The sequence below is a fragment of the Pempheris klunzingeri genome, chromosome 15 (assembly GCF_042242105.1).
Source record: "Pempheris klunzingeri isolate RE-2024b chromosome 15, fPemKlu1.hap1, whole genome shotgun sequence".
Taxonomy (NCBI): domain Eukaryota; kingdom Metazoa; phylum Chordata; class Actinopteri; order Acropomatiformes; family Pempheridae; genus Pempheris; species Pempheris klunzingeri.
This window is the reverse complement of record NC_092026.1, coordinates 17,535,086-17,554,882: the sequence shown is the minus strand read 5'-3', so window position 1 is coordinate 17,554,882 and position 19,797 is coordinate 17,535,086. Positions and strand designations below refer to the sequence as shown.

At 40.2% G+C, this 19,797-nt stretch overlaps 1 protein-coding gene across 1 annotated transcript in view; it reads right to left on the bottom strand.

Annotated features, from left to right (window-relative positions):
- Positions 1–19,797, bottom strand: part of LOC139214519 (solute carrier organic anion transporter family member 5A1-like) — a 29,599-nt gene that overhangs the window by 7,696 nt on the left and 2,106 nt on the right. The window contains exons 2-4 of the mRNA XM_070845390.1: positions 6,217–6,349; positions 4,207–4,424; positions 3,392–3,556 (exon numbers count right to left, since the gene is read on the bottom strand). Coding sequence (XP_070701491.1) covers positions 3,392–3,556; positions 4,207–4,424; positions 6,217–6,349 — 516 coding nt within the window. The remainder of the gene's footprint in view (positions 1–3,391; positions 3,557–4,206; positions 4,425–6,216; positions 6,350–19,797) is intronic.

Genomic DNA, 19,797 nt, shown 5'->3' with positions numbered 1-19,797 from the left:
CCCATGTATAGCACTTTTTAATTTAGCTGAATCAATTCCATTAGTGTCGATATTGGATTTTATTTTGATGCAGCTGCCAGAGGTTTGTACTTTTTAAATATTGTTTCTGCCAATAATTCTCAATATTTCCAAACATTGCTCAGCTTTAAGTGCCTAAAATCCAAAATGTCATCGTACTTCAAGTAGAAATACTATCCAAGTTGGAAAATGCAGCAATCACAACAACAGCCTCCTCCAGGCAGCCTTCTAATACCATAACATCTCACATTTTTAGTGTGGGTGGTCCCAAAAGGACAGGAGCCTCTAACCCAGGAAGAGTTGGTCTCTTTTCAGTAGGTGTTGGATAACACCGTGTCCTGTCCTGGGCCACTTTCTGTACCGTGCAAATCAGAGTTTACGACAATCAACAACCCAGTTTGGAGTTTCACTGACATTACTAATGCACCGTCTGGTCAAACAATTTACCTCGGAACAACTGAATGACATTTTCAAACTACATGATAATGGATTCTGCGCTTATTTTCTAAAATCAATTCTCAGCTGAATTGGTGCAACACTCTGAGTAATGCCATGCAATTTCGAAAACAGCTGCCAGTAAACCAGTGAAATCTCCCTTGAGCTTGAGATTTCTGTTTGTTTGGGTGCTTTGTAAAGCAAATGGACAAGTGAGGCAAAGGTTCTCGAAGATAAAAATAATGCCAAGAGGACGGGTAGGGACTCAATGTGGGAACCTCCAGCCAGGAATCTTTCTTTCAAGCATAAGTCTGACTGGATAAGACCTCTCATCTCACTGAAAATACAAAAAAGAAAGAAAAATACAAAAAGACTCAAAGGCTGAGTGGCTGGGTGTTGCGGTGCCTTGCTTTACCCACTCAGCCACCAAATCAGTCTCAATCCTCAGAGACTAAACAGCTATGGACACCAAACTGGGGTCCTGTGACCTTCAAAAGTCCTCGACAAGGAGTATTTAGATTTCACCCACTAGAGCTGGCATGATATGAAAATAGGTGCGCGTGGCAGTTTCAATGGTAGATTTCACAGCCCACACCACCCACAGACTGAGACAGTTATGCAACTCAGCACTGAAACCTTTCTGATAACAAACATCTTCCAAGATGGAATTCCTTTGGACAAAACCTCACCAATGTGACAATGTGTACAAGGTTTCTAGAACTAACAGAGTTTTCTGTGTGTACAGCTCAGATGACTCATGGTACCTGCAAGTGTGACTAATGATGTGCTGCACTTTGACGCCAGCAATCCCAGTCACCTTTTCAAAAGGTGAGTGTCTTGTTTTGTAACTGACTCATGAAAACTCTGTTAAAGCAAAGAATAATAACCTGAGCATCCAAAAAACAGGCAGTGAGACAATCAAATTTAAAAAATTATGATGTTTTTGCTTGCCGTCCAGACATCCTGTGACCTGGATGATAGCGTCTTCACAGTCATACACTTTATTGGAGAAGATATAAGCGACATCATTGTGGCACAAATGTAGAAACACCTCTGCTAACAGCTACAGTAAACCAAAATAGCCATCATCGCTAAAAAAGGCTATCAGTTGTGATTAGAGTCCAATGTTCCTCTCAGCTTCTTGACTTATCAGCCACAGCAGTGAGATGCCACTGAGTGGCTCTCTATCTTAACAGTTACACTCCTGTCAGAGTGGAGATTGTTTGACACAATGCTATACTCTTCTACTGTTAGAGGTTTAACTTCTAAAACACAGAGATGAGCTGGTCTACAGAACGATCACTGCATCAACAAAGAAGTGACCTTTTCTTTAATGAGACGTAAAGACTGGAGCTCTCCTGGAGGCTCTGTGAGGCTAAAACAGCAAACTCATCTCATAGACTTTACACTAAGATGTCTAAGACGATGATCATTTTACAAATATTAAATGTTCGTGGTATGAAAATTTATAATCAAAAGATTTATGATTGTCCTGTTTGACGCGTCCTATCAACAGGTTTCCATGGCGAGAATGCTACTGAAATTTGATGCTTAATCTTCAGCTCTATTAAAAGGTCCCATATGCTGCTCATTTTAAAGCTCATACTTGTGTTAGGAGGTCCTGCTGGAAAAGTTTTATGTTCAAAAACACATTATTTTTCTCATATGTACTTTGCTTTTGCCCTCGACATCATGTTACCTAGAGCTGGAGCTGGTTAGGAAAAAACAATGGCGGACAGTGAGGTGGATTCAGATTTTCAGTGGGTGGGGACTGTCGGCCAGCTGAAGAGCTGGAGGAGATCACATGATCAACACGTGCAGGCTGTTGATCATGTGATCATTGTATGTATTTATATATTTGTATTTTAATAGTGTCACTTGTAATGTTTTTGTCTTTTGTTACCTGCCTAGGGACAAGGGATGGAAATTAGCATTCTTGCTAACTGCGGCATGTTTACTCCTTGTGTTTTTGTACTGATGTTCATTAACAAGCGTTGTCAATATCAAATAAACAAATAAAATTAAATAAAATCACTTTATGACATCATAAAGGGAGCCAAATCTCTGTTCTGTGAGTGTTTTTGACATACTCTTACTGAGAGATGGAGTAGGAGAATAAGAGAGACGACAGTCTTTTCTCATAGTTTGGCGGTCTGTAGGCAGAGCGGGGGCACATATTTATGTTGAAAAGACATTACAAAGTCCATTTATATGAAAACATGTGTCAGTAGAAAGCTCCTATTGTCAGCCAAATCAAAAGGGTCTATCCGATGTAAAGTGGCTATTTAAGGACATCTGAGAAACCAAATTTCTGGAACTTTAAAAAACGAATTATCAGGACTGGCCAGGAGCTGTCTGAAAATGTACGCCATTATCCCTTTAAACACTATCGTATCTCCCCCCTCTTTATGACGACCAACTTTTCACTCGGCGTCCCAGTGTGGCCATATGGAGCACAAAGAAACACTTAACACTTAACATAATTTGTAATTATGAGTGTATGTAAAGCGCATTTGTGCTTGTATCCATGTGTGTGTGTGTGTGTGATGCACTCAGTGCTCCAGCGCTGTGTCCCCAGTGCCCCCTTCATTTGAAGAGCAGCAGTTTCTTTATTATTAATGTGTGTTGGCTTGCAGCTCTGGGCCGGCAGCCTCTGCTGCTCTGCTCTTAGATGAGACGAGCAGAGCAGCGCTGAAATGGCAGAAATTAAAGTCCTGGGTGTTGTATGAATATTCTGGTCTGTCTGCATCCTGTCTGGTGGTAGATATTAAAGAAGAGTTCAGAGAGGAAGGCAAAGTACAGTTTTGTCTTTGTGAAAGCTTAAATTCCTACAAAATTTGATCGGATTTTCAAAATATCAGATTTAAAAGAGGGCAGTAGTGGATCAGAGATTTTAATAGCAGGTGAGGTATTCCCATAACATGCTCATTGAGCTCACCGGTGTAGATGCTGGCGCTGGAGGCCGGGATGCCAAACTGAGACTCAATGAACTTGGGGATGAAGGTGATGAAAGCAGTGACTATGGCGCTTTCTGCTGTGTAGGACAGGCTGACAAATAAGAAGGTCACGTTGCTGAGGATCCTCACTGCTGCTTTGGGCAGGTCTGAAAGAGAAGACGACAAAGGGCGGACAGAGAGAAAAGTTTGTTTGAAATGGACAAGTCAGTTAACCATCACCTTGTTTGGTTAAATTTGAACTCTTAAGTTTCATAACATTCAGGAGTACAGCAAGTACAGCATGAACAATCGCAAATTTTCATCTGATAACAATTATTTTCATTACTGATTCTGCTCTTTGTGTATAAATTGTCAGAAAAAAAAAGCTAGCTCTCCAAATGATGTCTTCAAATGTCATATTTTGTCCAACAAACAGCGCAAAATCCCCAAATATTCAGTTTACAGATTTCAGTTAAAACATAAGAGAAGCTGGAGCTTAAGAATCTACTCAAAATGGTAAAAATGGTTGCAGATACATTTTCTGTCAATCAAATAATCAATTAATCAACTAATCCATTTATTATTATTTGAATTTTAATCATAATTTATTTAACCAATAACGAAAATCACCCAAAGTGCAGGGCAGTTTTGTTGTCAGACGGCCGATGGGACGGTACTTGAATTTCCATAATCTGTATAGCGTGAAGTTTAAAGATAGATGTTGAAGAGCGGACTGATGTTTCAGACTCTGGGAGACGACCCATTTAAAGGTGACACTGTCTGTGACACCAGCAGCCCTTGCAGTGTTTTCTCGTACCTTTGATGTCTTTTCCGAAGCCCATGGATGAGGTGACGGTCTGGCTCTTGTTGTTGCTCTTCTCCTTGAGGACGTCGTCGTCGCTGGACAGGTCGTCCAGGCTCAGCTTTTTCCTCCTCTTCTTCTTCTTGTGTCGGGGAGGCAGCTTCTTGGGGAAGGTGAACATGGGGAAGATGACCAGCAGCATGGCCACGGCACACAGCAGGAACCCGCTCCACCTAGACAGACGAGGGAGGATTTTAATATCAGATAGTCAAGACACAGGAAAGCAATTTTTATCAAAGTGCCATCAAAGAGGTGAACTCGGGTGAGCCAGTCGTGGATGAGACACTTCACTCTCTGCTTCCCTCAGTCTGGACTCAGCATCATTTTATCTTCGTGCCTCATTATTGTGCACATAAATAAATAAACTGTAGTCATGCTTGTGCAAAATCACAAATACACTCATCCGTCCTCTTCCTGCTCTCATCACCTATAATTCATGTAGGAAGCCTGTAGCTGTTAGCTACTGAGTCACTGGTTAGAGGACGGCATCACTGAGGGCTGCAAAAAGATGACTAACTGCATCTCAAACACGCCAACAGAGTTAGAGATGGATATAAGACATGTACAAAAAAACGGGACCTAAAGAGCAAACATGCAGCTTAAGCGCTTAAATTGAGAGCTCTTGATTTGTAAAGCTTCCTGGCCACTGTACAGTTTCAAATCAGGTTGAGTGTCTTTATTGGTTGCAGTTTTTCTCCTCTTGAGTCACTCTTGTGCTTCAATAATCACACTTTTTGTACAGAAATGATCAGGAACAGAGTGTATTCTGGCCTCATAGAGTTGCATTACTTATTTTTGGGGAACAGAAATGTCTCTGTTCATGTTAAATTAGCCTGTGAAGGTTTGAGAAGTCCACCGCTGTAGCTAAGAAATTAAAAGTTAAGTAGACATGCACTTAAGTACAATGTTTTCCACTAATGAGTAATATCGTGAAAAAATACAATGAAATAGAAAATAAAGCCTTTTTCAAAACAGCAACTGGGAGGCTTCAATGTACAATATGTATTTTTTCCTCTCTCAATCAAAACAATAACAACATTTTACAATATTGTGAAGTAACATGTGATCATGGGAGTTGTCTTCATAGTTAACAACCACTCCCTTCTTACTTTTTCTTGTTAGGGTTCCTAGATCTAGAATATGATTGTGATGTGACTTGAAACAGTAAGAAAGTGGTCGGCTGGAAATGTTTGACACAGTCAGTGTGGGAATGGGAAAAATAGTACATTTGACACAGAGTAAATCACTCCGAGGTCATCTTCAAGTACAGCCTTGTGTCCGGCCTCAGCGCTGAGCAGGGCAAATGTCAGTTTATAAGGCTCCTTTTTCACTAATGCAATGAACAATTTGGAACAATCAGTTTGAAACATCAAAACCAACAATGTTTTTGTCCGTCTCATAATACTCTCCGACTGTGGCACTCAGCCTAAAGCCCAGTGGTTCTTACTGAAGATGTAAATCTTTAACAACACCTCACAAATATATACTTTAATATCTAATAAAGGAATTTCCTAAAACTGCTGCTGACTGTCGTTTTTTTATCAAATGTTATTCAAACAAGAGGAAATGGTGAATTTGATGGGGACTATTTTCAGCTGCGATTAATCCACATGGATTGTGGGATTGAGTCAAAAGTTGTGTATGTATGTATGTTGTGTGTTCATGCTAATGAAGGAACGCTGATTTGTTTTTAGTAGCTTTTAGGACAATAATGGAGCTGAAGTTTGGCTTTTCATGAAATTTGCCGACAAAATGACAAACAGAAGATATGACTAGACTTCTTTGAATGATAAAACTTGTAAAACTTTTTTATAATCTCAAAACTAGGGTGTTGAAAAGCACATGGTTTTGGTATTAGTACTGAAGCACACACTTGTTTGTCAAATGGCATCCAGCCCCATCTTCAGTACACACACACACACATATTACTCTTGAACCAGCCCAAAGCAGCCACACTGTTCTCACCAGTTGCCAATGAAGCGGGGGTCGCTCTGATCAATGTTGACAACGGTCTTGGGGTCCACGTAAAAGCCGATGAGGACTCCTCCCAGCAGGTAACCAGCTGCCGGACCCAGTGCTCCCATCACATACATGATGGCTGTGGAGAGGAAGGGAGAAAAAATATGAGAATAGTTTGAATAGGCGAACTTTTTTGCCACTTAGGGGCATGAAACCATCAAAAAAAGCTGACAGACACAAAGTCACCACATATCACTGACTTTTAAAGTTAAATTCCTTCCCCTCATCTCCTCCACATCCAGCAGACACGGAACAGCATTATCATCCAACTGGAGTCGTGTTCAGCTAGTCGCTAACTTGTCTGTTTGGTTTTCTTGAAAGCAGCTAAAAACCTCCGTAGAGCAACAGAGTTGGTGACCCCGAAGGACATCAGGAACATCAAACACTAACACTGCAGATATTATCTTTATCCAATATTTAATTTGAAACCACTTTCTCTGGTTAACTAGATAAATACAAAATAATAAGAGTAATTAACCAGTAGTTATGATATGACATGACTTGCTGCTCAACATTTATGCCATATATGTCATCTTGGTCAGCACCCTGGACTGCCTGTGCCTTATGAACAACATTTTAGCAACATTTGTCCAGGACAAACCGGTGTATGTCAACTTCTGTGTCAAAGTTACTCAATTATCGAAACTCTATGCCCAACTTTAACCCTTATATAATGCTTCAAATCAAACTAATCTAGCATTAACAGCGAGGTACAAAAGGCCATGTGTGTGGGTCATGTGTGCAGATCATATGACCGTGAAATAAGGAGCCTGCTTGAGGCTGAGAATAAGATTTCTCCAATTAGAGGGAATTAACATCTTAAAGTCTTTGGCTGAAGTTGAAAGCAAACACAAAAATCCAGTGGCGTGACATAAAAACTCAAAGCAGGGCCAGGCACTGGACCAGACTGAACATTATCCAAATGTCCTGGGAACTCACTGGGAGCTCTGGGTTCATGTCAGCAGCAGTTTTCAGAGTAGAAATTTTAATCAGCAATGTGCTTTTCAAAATAAAATGACAACCTGTTAGTGCTGCATCAACTGCCATCATACAGAAAAGTAAAAAAAACAGGTCATCTGGTTGGTGCCATGTCCTATATAACTAACTACAACTAACTATAATTAAAGCATCTTCTGATTGGAACATGCCAGTGCACATAAGGTAGACCGATCAAGTTTCCATACAGTTTTTAATTATTGCTTGCAAATTTCCCTAAATGTTACCTTATTTTATGAGTTTGTTAGTTCACTTATGTTCTGACATTTGTTTTTGGTTTCTTGAGCCTTAATTCATAATAAAAAATATTTTAATTTTATAAGAACTCCAGGAAGACTAACAACTACTTTGTGGACGCTAGTGGGGAAAGCAAAACAAGGCACCACAGGTACTATAAGTTTATCATTTTCAAACTGACTTCCATCAGTAGAAATAATTGCAATGGAACCTGCTCACAGGTTTGTCAATAACTATTTCTAACAAGCATTGTAGTTGAATTTGCAGAATGATACACCACAGCAACATCAAAGAACCAGCAGTGATTACAAATAAAGTCTGCAAATGTCAAAGAATTACATATATATGATGAAAGCTTGAGTTCATGTTGCTCAGCTCTAATGCATGAAAACTGATCAACACGTCCAATCTCCAACAGCATTTCACTGCAGTTACTCATCTGCAAAGCATCTTCACAGAAGCATATTTTCTGATCCACTCGACTATTACATCATCTGGCTGGGATAGCCAGGGCCTGAGATGATGAAGCATGGGGATGGGATTGAGGGCTTGAGCTTTCCAAGGGAACCCAGCGGTATCGTGGATAATCCCTTATCTAGCAGGAGAAGAGGGAAAACCCTCGAATGGCAGGCTGCCACGTTACGCAACCTGATGCAGACCATCAGCGGAAGGATAAAAGACAAGCAGGCTGCTGGTGATAGAGCAGACGATGGCCGAGCACCGCTGAGATATGACAAGCCAGAAAGGAAGTGCGAAAACCGATTAAAAACTGAAAGACACGGAGGAGGAGAAAGACACTGAGAGAGAAGAGGAGGGTAGACGATTGAGAATAAGACAGACGGAGATAGTCTGATATATTAAGATTTAATCAACATCAATTTCTGAAAATACGGGATAAAAATGCGAAGAAAATGTCCATCAATGACACAACTACTTGAGTAATTAAGACCAAGTAACTTTGACACATGAATAATCTCAAACTCAAACTGTGACTAGCATACTCAATACTTTTGTGGAAGCAACCAAAATGTGTCTGCAGCACAACAAACTTTGACATTGGCACTGAATGTAAGACTGATGAGCATGTCTGTTATTCATGTCTATGACAGTTCGTGGTTCAACAAGATAATGATTCTAGTTTTACTGTATTATATCTAGGTTAAAGTTCTTTCACGACTGCTTTTGTTAAGATAACATTTGGAAACTTCAGCTTTACATAAAAAAGGGTATTAGCTGAAACTGTTTTGGTATCTGCATTAGTATCAAAAGGATGTGCATAAAACACATGGAAATGCATTGAAATATACATAGAAAAGACTGACAGGCTGTAAAAAGAACAAGAGAACGAGGGGAGGTGAAGTAAAAGGGATGAAAAGAAAGAGATGACACAAGGAATAAGAAAATTGAAGACAGAAAGGGAAAACATGGAATAAAGGAAACCAGGACACAAGCCTGTGATGAGGCAGCAGTGTTTGTGCTGATTGAGAGAAAACTTCTTTTATCAAAGCAAACTGATTTTCAGCCTCGTCGTTCCCGTCTATCGCCGCTCTGCGTATTAGCCCGTTTACTGAAAGTAGGCCACAACTTTGACACAGCCCGACGCCTGTCATGATCCGACCCTTCAATGTAAGGCATCTTTTCCTGGAAACTTGCATGGACAGCGTATGATGCACAAAAGAAAATGTGGGGCAAAAAAAACTGACAGTAAACTACTTAAATTATTTAAACTGACAGAAAACTATGATTTGATACTTTTCATTAGTTTACAAAATATTATAATAAATATATTTGGGTACTGGACTATAAAATGGACAAAACAAGCAGTTTAAATATGTCATCTTGGGCGTTTTTAACTTTTTTTACTATACCTTGCAGACACACTTAGATACAACATATACAATAATGATGCATTAGACAGAAAATCACTGCTTCACTGCTGGTCAGACATCAGGCTGAAGTTAGTTTGAAAATGGCAAGTTGGACACAATTTTCATCCAACAGAGGGAGGTTTGCTAACAGATTGTATAGACCAGCAGGACTTTGATCAGACGGAGGTCAAGGAGGATGCATCTGTCACCTCCGCCAACCAACTTGTGCTGTGAAAACCTCACTGAAAGCTACGCCCACTTCTTTTACACAGTCTATGAGTGACATGTCTGACACCATGTTGTCCCAGGAGCCTCTCTGGTCTGTACTGCTTGATTCACCATTGTATGTCATACAGGCCATTAAAAACCACAAGCTAATATCAGTCAAGGGCTTAACATGTAGTCTGATATATCTCATGAAAGCAATGTAGCTGATCCCTTCATAACAGCCATCCAGTGTGCCTTTATAAAGCTGTATGTTCCTGTTATACAACAGGTAGATTCAGCCCAGCAGCCATTCTGAACTGAGCTGTGAGTCATGTTTTACCGGCTGCAACACCAGCTCTTGTGGTGAGCAGTTAGCTAATTAGCCATCTTTCATTTGATGCCTTTTTCTTCCTTCTTCACATCTGAGAGGGATCTTTTTATTAAATCAAAATACTGTTAACAGCTGAATACACTGTACTAATACTCTTACATATCATAATACCCTCAGCAGGGTTCCTCACAGTGATTATGGGCACTGTAGTGCTGCCAAGGTGTTGCATCACCATCACTCATAGTGAGAGTACAGACAGTACTGCCTGACTAATAAAAGTTGCATCTGTATTCATCTGGCTCTACTCAGCTCTGATTACATGAGTCTGGACCTGCTGGGCCAGCGACCTGCACCAAACACAGCCGTAACAGAGATTGATGGCAGCTGTAAATTAGAGGCAAAGTTGTGCGTGTCACTTCAGGCAAAGCACTGTTGATAAATGTGCAATGTAATTTTGAAATTACTTTTTTTAAGGGTTTCACGAGCCTTTGAAAGATGTGAACCTCAATCAACAAGCAAAAAGCCTGTAAGCTTCAATCCATTTCACATAAATCAGAGACATGAATCAGGATCGGAGCAACAAGTTTTATTTGAGGTTTCATTTCATCTTTGCCAGTAGATGTTTGGATTTATTTGTGACATACAGACGTTGACTGAAGACTGAAGCTGCATTTTTTTGTCCCACCCACCCGACAGCAGAAGTAAACGCTGAGAGAGAACCCATGTGATGTAGTGTTTGCACAGACAGACAGACCGACAGAGCTGAGGCCAGGCCAGTCCGAACCGTGGCGAGATGGAAGCGGGGAGACACAATGAAATGTTATGGGAGCACGATGTTGTCACGGCAACATGCTGACACAGCACTGTCTCGTTACAACTTCCCAACGGGCTGCCAGCACCGACATCAGACTCCCTTCCTTTCCCTGACCCTAGGTTGGTCTGCGTTTACCCTGCTGCCGACGGTAACTGCTAGACAATATGACCATCAATCTCAAGCTGAACATTCACAACTACTAAATCCACTGAGTGATTAAAAGGGATTCAGTTCAGCTGACACAGTTTCATACAGAAAGGGACTCACAAGAAACAGATTTTTTTTAAAACAATAGTCAAAATTGTCTTGGCTTTTAGTATGTAGTTGGGTTAAGGTCCTAAAACATTGGATCTTCTCACAACTTGATACCATCTTTTCATTAAAACCCTCCCTGCCAAGTAAATGACATGGCCCTCAAACTCAAACTCTTCCAGCCCAGAGACGGAGTTATTCTCTCAAACTAAAGCTTCTCTAGAGTTACAGAAGACATACAAATCTCACGGGCACAGGTGATGTTAACTGTAATGAGTAGAAATTACCTTTATGTGTAAACATCAAAAAAAACAGCAGCACTTGAGACACACCAGGAAACAACAGTCATCCTATTGTTCTTTGCTTTCTTGCATGTATTGAGTCAAATTTCATAATCAGACTACTACAGTCAATACAACCAAAAAAATGTAAGTTTGATATTTCTCATTCATTAATTGTTTCCAACGCAGTTTCCCCTCTCTTTACCCGCCTCTCCTCTAAGACCAGCTAGGAGGCTGACAACGGAACTGTTAAGTCAAATACTGAGAAGCTAAGAGGCTTCCAATCACCTCATTTCAGGAGAAAAGAACAATCTGCCGCTTCGCTCTCACCTTTGACATCTTCGTGTTACCAGGAGTTGGTGTTAGTGAGGAAAAAGCAATGGCATACAGACAGGTGGATTCAGGAGGTTTTCAGTCTGGGTCACATGATCAACAGATCCCAATATAACATCATAAGGGGAGTTAAACCTAAAAGGAACGTTTCCACACATGTTTACTGAAGGATGGAGCACTGAGGGTCTCTAGACACACTGGAGACACATTTATATTGAAAAAACATTAGTGCATTTTGCAGAATATGGGACCTTTAAGGAAGGACGCACTGTATCTCTCTTCCAGTTTTGTAGCATATCACCATGCCCATTATTTATTTTGTACAACCCATATAAGAAAAGTTCAAGGTCCCTAAGTGATACAGCAGGATCAGCTGTCACGAATTTAATTAAACTACCTTGAAAATGCTGACAAATGTTCCAAACAACTTCTTAAATGTCAGCAAATTAAACAAAAATGTTAATTTCCTAGAATATATCTCGCTGAGAGACTCAGCCAGAAGCATGAAGCACAACAGACGCACAGACAGAACACAGTGTACGTCTGAATTCACCAACTGGTTTCAGTCTGGTTTTTGTGGTTTAGGCTCAACAGTCAGTTTCACATAAACAAGGACTGAAATGAAACTGCTGGTGACCATTTATAACCAAACCTGACCTGAAAAGTGAACACCAAAAAAGAAAATAATACTAATCAAGTACATGAATTTACTGATCTACGCAAGCCTTTCCCTGTTCAGCACCCCTATGACACTAAAGTACAGACATAAACCAGCAGGAAGCCAACTATTTAGACACTTTTGCCATTTATGCAAATGTGATTTTCACCAGAGCAGTGCAGCAGTTGTGAGAAGAATCAACTCAAACTGCACGTATTTACTCAGGCTTGTAACAAAGTTCAACTGGACAGAGGGAAAATGACAACTGAAAGCCAAGCTATAAAAGGGCTTAGCACAGTGGAGACAGCAAGAATGTGGTAAAAAAAAAAAGTTGTTGTTGTGATAAAAGTAACTGATTTTTAAGTAAAGTAACTTAAGGATGGTAGTCCTGCTTCACCTGTAGATAAAGTTTTTATGTCCTGTGGCCACTCAATGTTAAATGCCTCCACTACACACTAGAAAGTATACATAGAATCAAGGTCTCAGTTCCACTTGAATAATTTTACATTAAGGTATTGTTGGAAACAAATTGATCACCAATCTAATTCTCAGTTGTTTTTTTTTTAAATGCACTTGAAACTTATGCAACATAAACCAGGAGCTAACCAGTGGGGTGTCACAGGAAGGGCCTTCACGTGGTGACAGAATTAAAGACTGTGGACATTTCATTTATTTAACTTCCTGTCTGTTGTCTTGTCCTCCATGACACAGCCCTAGTGGACAATACTTTAAGATGTTCTTCATGTTACAGGGTCTGTCAGGGATTTAAACAAGAAAAAGTAAAAACAAAATGTCCACAGGGCCCAAGATAACGTCTTCAAATTGTTGTTTCATCAAAATACTCAAAGATGTTCAATTTACAGTGATATAAACCAGAAAAGCAGCCAGAGAACACATCCAAAAGCTGGAAATAGAGAACGCTCTGCATTCTTACTTTACATAAATGTCACAATTGTCATTGTCATATTTTTTGTAAATAAACTTATAAGTAACTTTCACACTATAATCAATTTGTTTTGATCATAACATAAAATTTCACACTTCTGTGCAAAGGGGGAAATCCTTTTTGGCAAAATAAGTGGACCAAAATGGATATATGACCTTGTAGGTTTATATTTCAACTAAAATGATACCATTTGGTAAATGCTTAATTCAAAAGTGCCTGGCCATACCATGAGTGCATACATTATGCCATTAGTGGCCCCAGCAGGCAGTTAGTGAACTGCTAACTCTGTCTGTCTAAGTGCTGCGCTTTAACCATTCAGCTTCACAGAACGAGTCTCACTTCACCGTCTACTCACACCAACCGATAAAAGCCCTCCAAATTGAACGGAGTTGTGTAAAGACACTTCTACTCACGCTCTCCTCAACACTGACCACAGCTCAATCGATATTCGTGAGCACAGACTGTTTTCCGATAAACCAGGAAACTTGATAATCAAACCTCTTGACATGTTCAGCAGCTGTGTAGCTTGGAGCAGGAGAGTGGACAAGAGGCTTTAAAGAACATCTGAGGCTCTTCGTCAGGAGAGAAAAGGTACTCGCTGTGAATTATTTGGGGTAAATATGGAGCTTGAGCTTCTTTTAATTAGACAGAAGCACTTAATGATCTTTGGCCTCCTGAGGGATTGGCTCTAATGGCCAAACTATTTGTTGGTTGACAGAAAATTTACTCAAAACAGCAAAAGTGCTCAATATTCTACAATTCCCATTCCAATGTGGGACTTCCTGCTTTTCTCTGTTATATTTCACTGAATATCTTTGGATTTTAGAACATTTATTTGACATTATATAAATTCAAAGATGAGTCAAGGCAGCAATAAAACATTTGGTAATGAAGATATTCATAGAAGCACAAAGTGGTTCATTTTGGCAGACCTTATCTTAACAGTGTTTCCCAAAATTTGCTGAGCCACACAAACACCACATGACAGCTTCAGATTTGGGAAACTAACTATTCTCATGATAGTTTAGTAGACCTCTGAATTCCTGTCCATATCCCTTTTTTTCCCATTTAAAATACTGTAGGTCTGGAGTTTGACTGCCGTTTCCCCAGTAGGAAAAAAAACAAACAATTGGAGGTTTGAAGGCAGGATTAACACTGAGTGCATCATCTTCCTGTGCTGGAGCTAGAAAAACAGCTAAATCCATTTAATAAACCAACAGCACCATTGATGAGACTGATGGAGCCTCACAGGTTGTTCGCTTAGAGAAATAATATCTCTTAAGGCAGACATATTTCATGCAATCGTTGACAAAGATTAAATTAAATGCTCCTAGAAAACCACTAACACAGCTTTGGTGTTGACTGAAAATTATGTTGGCGTGAAAAACATGAAACAAAATAAGTCCTGCACCCAAACAAAAAACCCCGACATGAACACAACATCAGGCTGTTGTTTAAAACAGGGACAATTTAGTCTGTTTATCTCTGATGAAGCTTCAAACAGGACTTTAAACACATGATATTGAAATATATATGTTACTATACATGACAAAACAGCTCTGCTTGTTCTTAGTTTTACAGAACATGGATTACAACCTACAGTCAGCCAAAAAAAAAAAACTTGCAAAAACTACAGGTCTGAGGTCACATATGCGGCACAGTTACATGACTAAACATGCCAAACACAAACTGGCACTGTTAAACCCAGTGAGGACCATATTGCGTCTCTGAGCTGGCACATTAAAATTTCAAGTGGCTGCAGTGTGGCTCGCTGCCGTGCATGGGAACCAAACAGAGCGTCTCTTATTGGGGTTACAAAGAAATATTGTGCTGAATTATTCTAATGGATGTCTGTTAGCGCCTTTGGGCATGATCTCATATGTAGGCTATCGCAAAGCAGAGCCAAAATGAACCAGAACGTTTGCTCTACAGCAGACAGCAAGTGTGCTACACCCACTCTGACACAACATTGTGGAAATGCCATAAACTAGGTCAGAAATAAGACCTTCCATAGCTCTGTTTGCTTTGGTTGAATCAGCCAAGCCAGACTGTGACTAAAACAACAAACGAGATCAAGTCAAGGTCGTGTTTTGTCCATTTTATCCCTCTTTCACAGAAATCTTGCGTGTTTTGGGACTGATGAGATGAAGTGAAGTAGCATCTGGCTACGTAACAGGCCTTTTAACCTTTTCACTTCAAGCCAGTCCGCCGTGTTTAACCTGCAGACACTAGTGACTGAACTTAATCTATAAGTAAAATGAACCAGGCAAGTATCATCATTTTAAATCCACTTTGTCTGAATCCTTTTTCACAGACACCTTTAGGTTTTTTGCTTTTGAGTGCACGGTCTTGTTTGTCACTGTTGCAGCAGCAGCACTTTGAAATTTGAAATTTAATTTGAAAGAAAACACAAGTGGGCTGATATGGACTCAAATCCAGCTATTCAAGTCAGTATGGGCCCGATATCCAATCCCACTATGGTATCAGAGCATCCATACTCGTGTGAATATAGGCTTGACTTCGGTTGTATTCCATGTTTAATAACAGATTATGAGGCATAATCCCCATCCTTGTCCTGGTGTGACATCCCTTGTTCTCATTATTCAAAGTGGGGCAGGGACCAAGCAGAATATGTTGCATTGTGTTGCTGCTCAGCCAGCCCTGTTCCCAATAGGCACAGCCATTTCACTTAAGATTCACCAGAAACTCAAGTTTAAATCTCCTTCCCAGTTGGCCTTTTATCTCCATTAACATCTGAGAGAAACTGGAAGACACTTTGGTAATCCCTCGTCAGATCGAGACAAATGCTACTGATTGATTTCGGTTAGCGTTCATCATGGGCCTGTGCCAGGAAATCCCACCTCTGCCTATGTAAGCGCTCCATCAATCTGTGTTTTCCAAGTGTCTGCAGAGATAAATCAGGGGGCTAAAATGAACACGGCTGTGGTCTTTCTATATGGCATTCCTGCTGAATCCACAGTACAGCTGCAGATTTACTAAAGGCATCATCTGTCTCCGCTCATCTCATGTTCTGTCACTAATATAATAACCTAAGTAGGCTAAGTAGTATAAGAGGCCTATCTGTATACAGTCAGCCCTTTGTGCACACTTCATGGTCAATATAAGATACTCTAAGCCTCAACTCAAGCAAAAGGGAAGGAGAGTGTCAAAGATGCAAATAAACACTCCAGCTTACTGTGTGTGGTATCATAAAAACACCCAAAGGGGACTTTAAACAAACTGAAAACTAAAGATCGTTTGAAACACAATGGTTCTTTTTCATGCTTCCTTTTTACCAGGTTAATCAACTGCCAAAACACAATTACATAAATGCTGTGCAGTGGTCAAGTTTCCATCCAAGTGCTTCATTTAACTAAAATTCCAGAAAAATCAGCTTAAAAATTCTGAATTAATGTGCGTTTCAATCCATTATTGTTATGCAAGTATTAGCGGTTCCAGATTAAAACCTGTGGTGCCAATTCTCCAGCCCAAAAGCTAGGAAATGAAACACCAAAGTAAAACTCTGAGGCGACATTATCAAAAGAGAAAAAACTAAACCTGGTCTTTTATGGCGAGAAATGGGTTGTAATACTATGGTATGGTATGTAAAACTTAAACTGGTAGCTGCTTAGTTTGGAGAATAATGGCACAACACACAAAGTGTTACACAACACTGACTGATTTGTGTTTTCAGGATACGGGACTGAACTGTGGTGGTTATTAACAGACTGTGTGCTCGTTTCAGGGGCTGGAGAACCTGAAACTAAACCAACCAACTGACCACAGCAACACATTTCTGCAGCTGAAGTATCTGCTCTTGCTGACTGGGACTGCTCTGCGCTGCCGTTGGACTGTAAACCATTAGTCCTGGAAACAAATGGTTTCATTCAGCAGTCACAAAAGCTCCTGAATACCAAAGTTTACTGGTCAAGTGCTTCTTGCCAGACAAACACTTTTTCGTTACTTGCAAAAGTGTCTGGTAGAGTAGATAAAGTTACAACCAACAACAATTTGAGAGCATTTTTGCTAAAGGCTCAAGTGTACTTTGAATTGTTGCTTATATAGATTTTAATTTAAACCTCCTTCACACTGTTTCATACGCTGCTACAAAGGAAAACCTCAATGCAGGAAAATCACAGAAGAAAATCGATAATTTACTGCTGCAACTAATGCTTACTTTAATTATGCTTTAATTTTTAGTCTTTTTTTTTGATGAATCAGTTATTGTTAAGTCTTTTCTGTTAAAAATATCCATCTCAATTTCCCAGAATCCAAGGTGGCATCTTCAAATTGCTTGTTATGTCCCAACAACAGTCACAAACCCAAAGATCTTTGATTTACAAAGATGTAAAACAGAGAAAAGCAGAAAACGCTTACATTTGAGAAGCTTGAACTAGCTGAATGAAAAAAAAGGAAGGGTGAGTAGTCAAAGGTACCTTATCTGTAATTAACAGCCATAATTTAATCCCATGAGACTTTTCCTTCATAAACATGCATGCCGTTCAAACAGATGCCCCCAGTTTGTACCACTCTCCCCAAGCCCCCACCAGGATTAATCTGTCGACATCAGTTTAACATCATCAGGGTCATTTTCTTAGACGTTTAACAACAGCCTCCACAGGCTCAAACTGACTACGCCGAGTGCACCGAGCTTACTGGGTAAAATTAATGAAATGATCCTTTAACTGTCAGACATGACATTCACTGTCCCATAAGCAAGAAACCTACAGCCAGACTTCTGCCACATTTCCTCATGAATATTTAAGATTCTCCTGACTAACTAAGAAGTTGTTCAAACCATTTTTGACACTCTGGCTGCTCCACTGATCCGTGGACAAATACTCAATGGCATTTGGCAGGTGGCTCTGAGCAATTTCACCATTCTGGTTACTTACTACCTTTTTAGGATGAATTCCCAACACTACTCCAGATCTTGCTTTTCTTGTGTGTTTTGACGTGTTTTTGTATGTACTGTATAAAGGCATTTGTCATTTTCACCTTGACATTACAATAAATTGGCTCATCGTTGCCAAAAAGGGAGAACATTTCTAAACTTTTTTTCCATACCATCAGTTTGACATTACAACGTGAAAGGCATTCAGTCACATTTCAGTCTCTGCAGGTGACTAAGTGCCACCAATTGTCTGCTCCACTGATCAAAGCCTCTCTTCGTGCTTTTTTGTGGTTTTAAAAAGAAGCAAAAAGAGCTCGGACCACAGCCAACCCTCCGTGGCACGTCTACTCAGGAATGCACATAAGACCCTCCCCTCTTCCCTCCGCCTCCAACACTCTCTTTCATAACCCAGCTCTTATTTGTTGGTTTAATTAGGCTTTACCTTGTTTGAGCCCACTGGGGCGAGAACTTCTGGGTAAGCATGTGAAAGGGAAAGTGGAAGGAGAAGGGGGAGCAGTTTGAAGGTCGCACATTTGATTTGGCTGCAGAACTATCTGGAGCAGGTGTCTCACATGTAGGCGATGGCAGGGACCACAGAAACTTTTTGCTGTTGTGTTCAACTTCCTTCCTGCTGATGTACCTGAGAGCAACACTGTAACTTCCAACTGTTGGGTGATGTGACACGTTGTGTGTCACTAGTCGACTAGTAGTCATTAATTCAAGCCATTAAGTTGCAGCACATTTATGATATTAACTTAATTATTTAATATATGTATATATTTTGGGGCGTCACAAAACGTTTTATGTTCCAGGGCTGAGAGTGAATGTTATAAGTAAAATTGTTAACACTGTGCTACATTACAGAGAAACACTAAACCGCAATATTGAGCCTTTAGAATATAAATCTTACAAGGCACACACAACACACAGTGTGTCAAAGGAGTGTATCGGAAAAACCAGGAAGGAGACCGTCACCTTTATATACAGTTAAATGTCGGCCAGGAAATTCAAATAATTGCAGGGAGCAGCCATGTAAATGTTAATGTGGTCCCTGTAGTTCCATCTTTAAACTGCCAAGCTGCTAAAACGCACACAGCAGCCACATGGTGAACGTATGTGCAGTCATACATTGTCTACAGCTGCTGACAGAGCCTGACCAGTGTATCTTTGGGCTGCATACAATGACACTTCACACAATAGCGTGCTTCCAACTTTGTGGCAACAGTTTGTGTTCGGCCCTTTCCTGTCTGAACAAAATGAACGGTCCCGTAGGCAAAGCCAGGTCCGTAAAGACGATGGTTTTCCCGGTTTGGTGTGGAGGAACTTGACTGGAGCGCTGACCGTTGGACTTCACTAATGCTCTTGTGACTGAATGGGACCAAATCCCTGCAGCCTGGTTCCAACATCTGGTGGAGAGCCTTTCCCTAAGACTGGGGCTGTTACAGGAGCAGATTAACGCTCATGGTTTTGGAACGACATGTTCAGCAACCACATAGCAGTGTTATGTTCAGGTGTCCACATAAATACCCAGTGGATGTATTTTTACACATTAATTTTTAAATAAACTTTAAGAACATGTTTCTTTTTAGTTATTAATTCCCAGTGATTTTTTTGTTTGTACTTTATTGATATCATATTCTTATTGTTACAGGAGTCTTTTAATATTAAGTGTTTGAAACCTAACTTTAAAATATCCTGCTCCTCACTAAT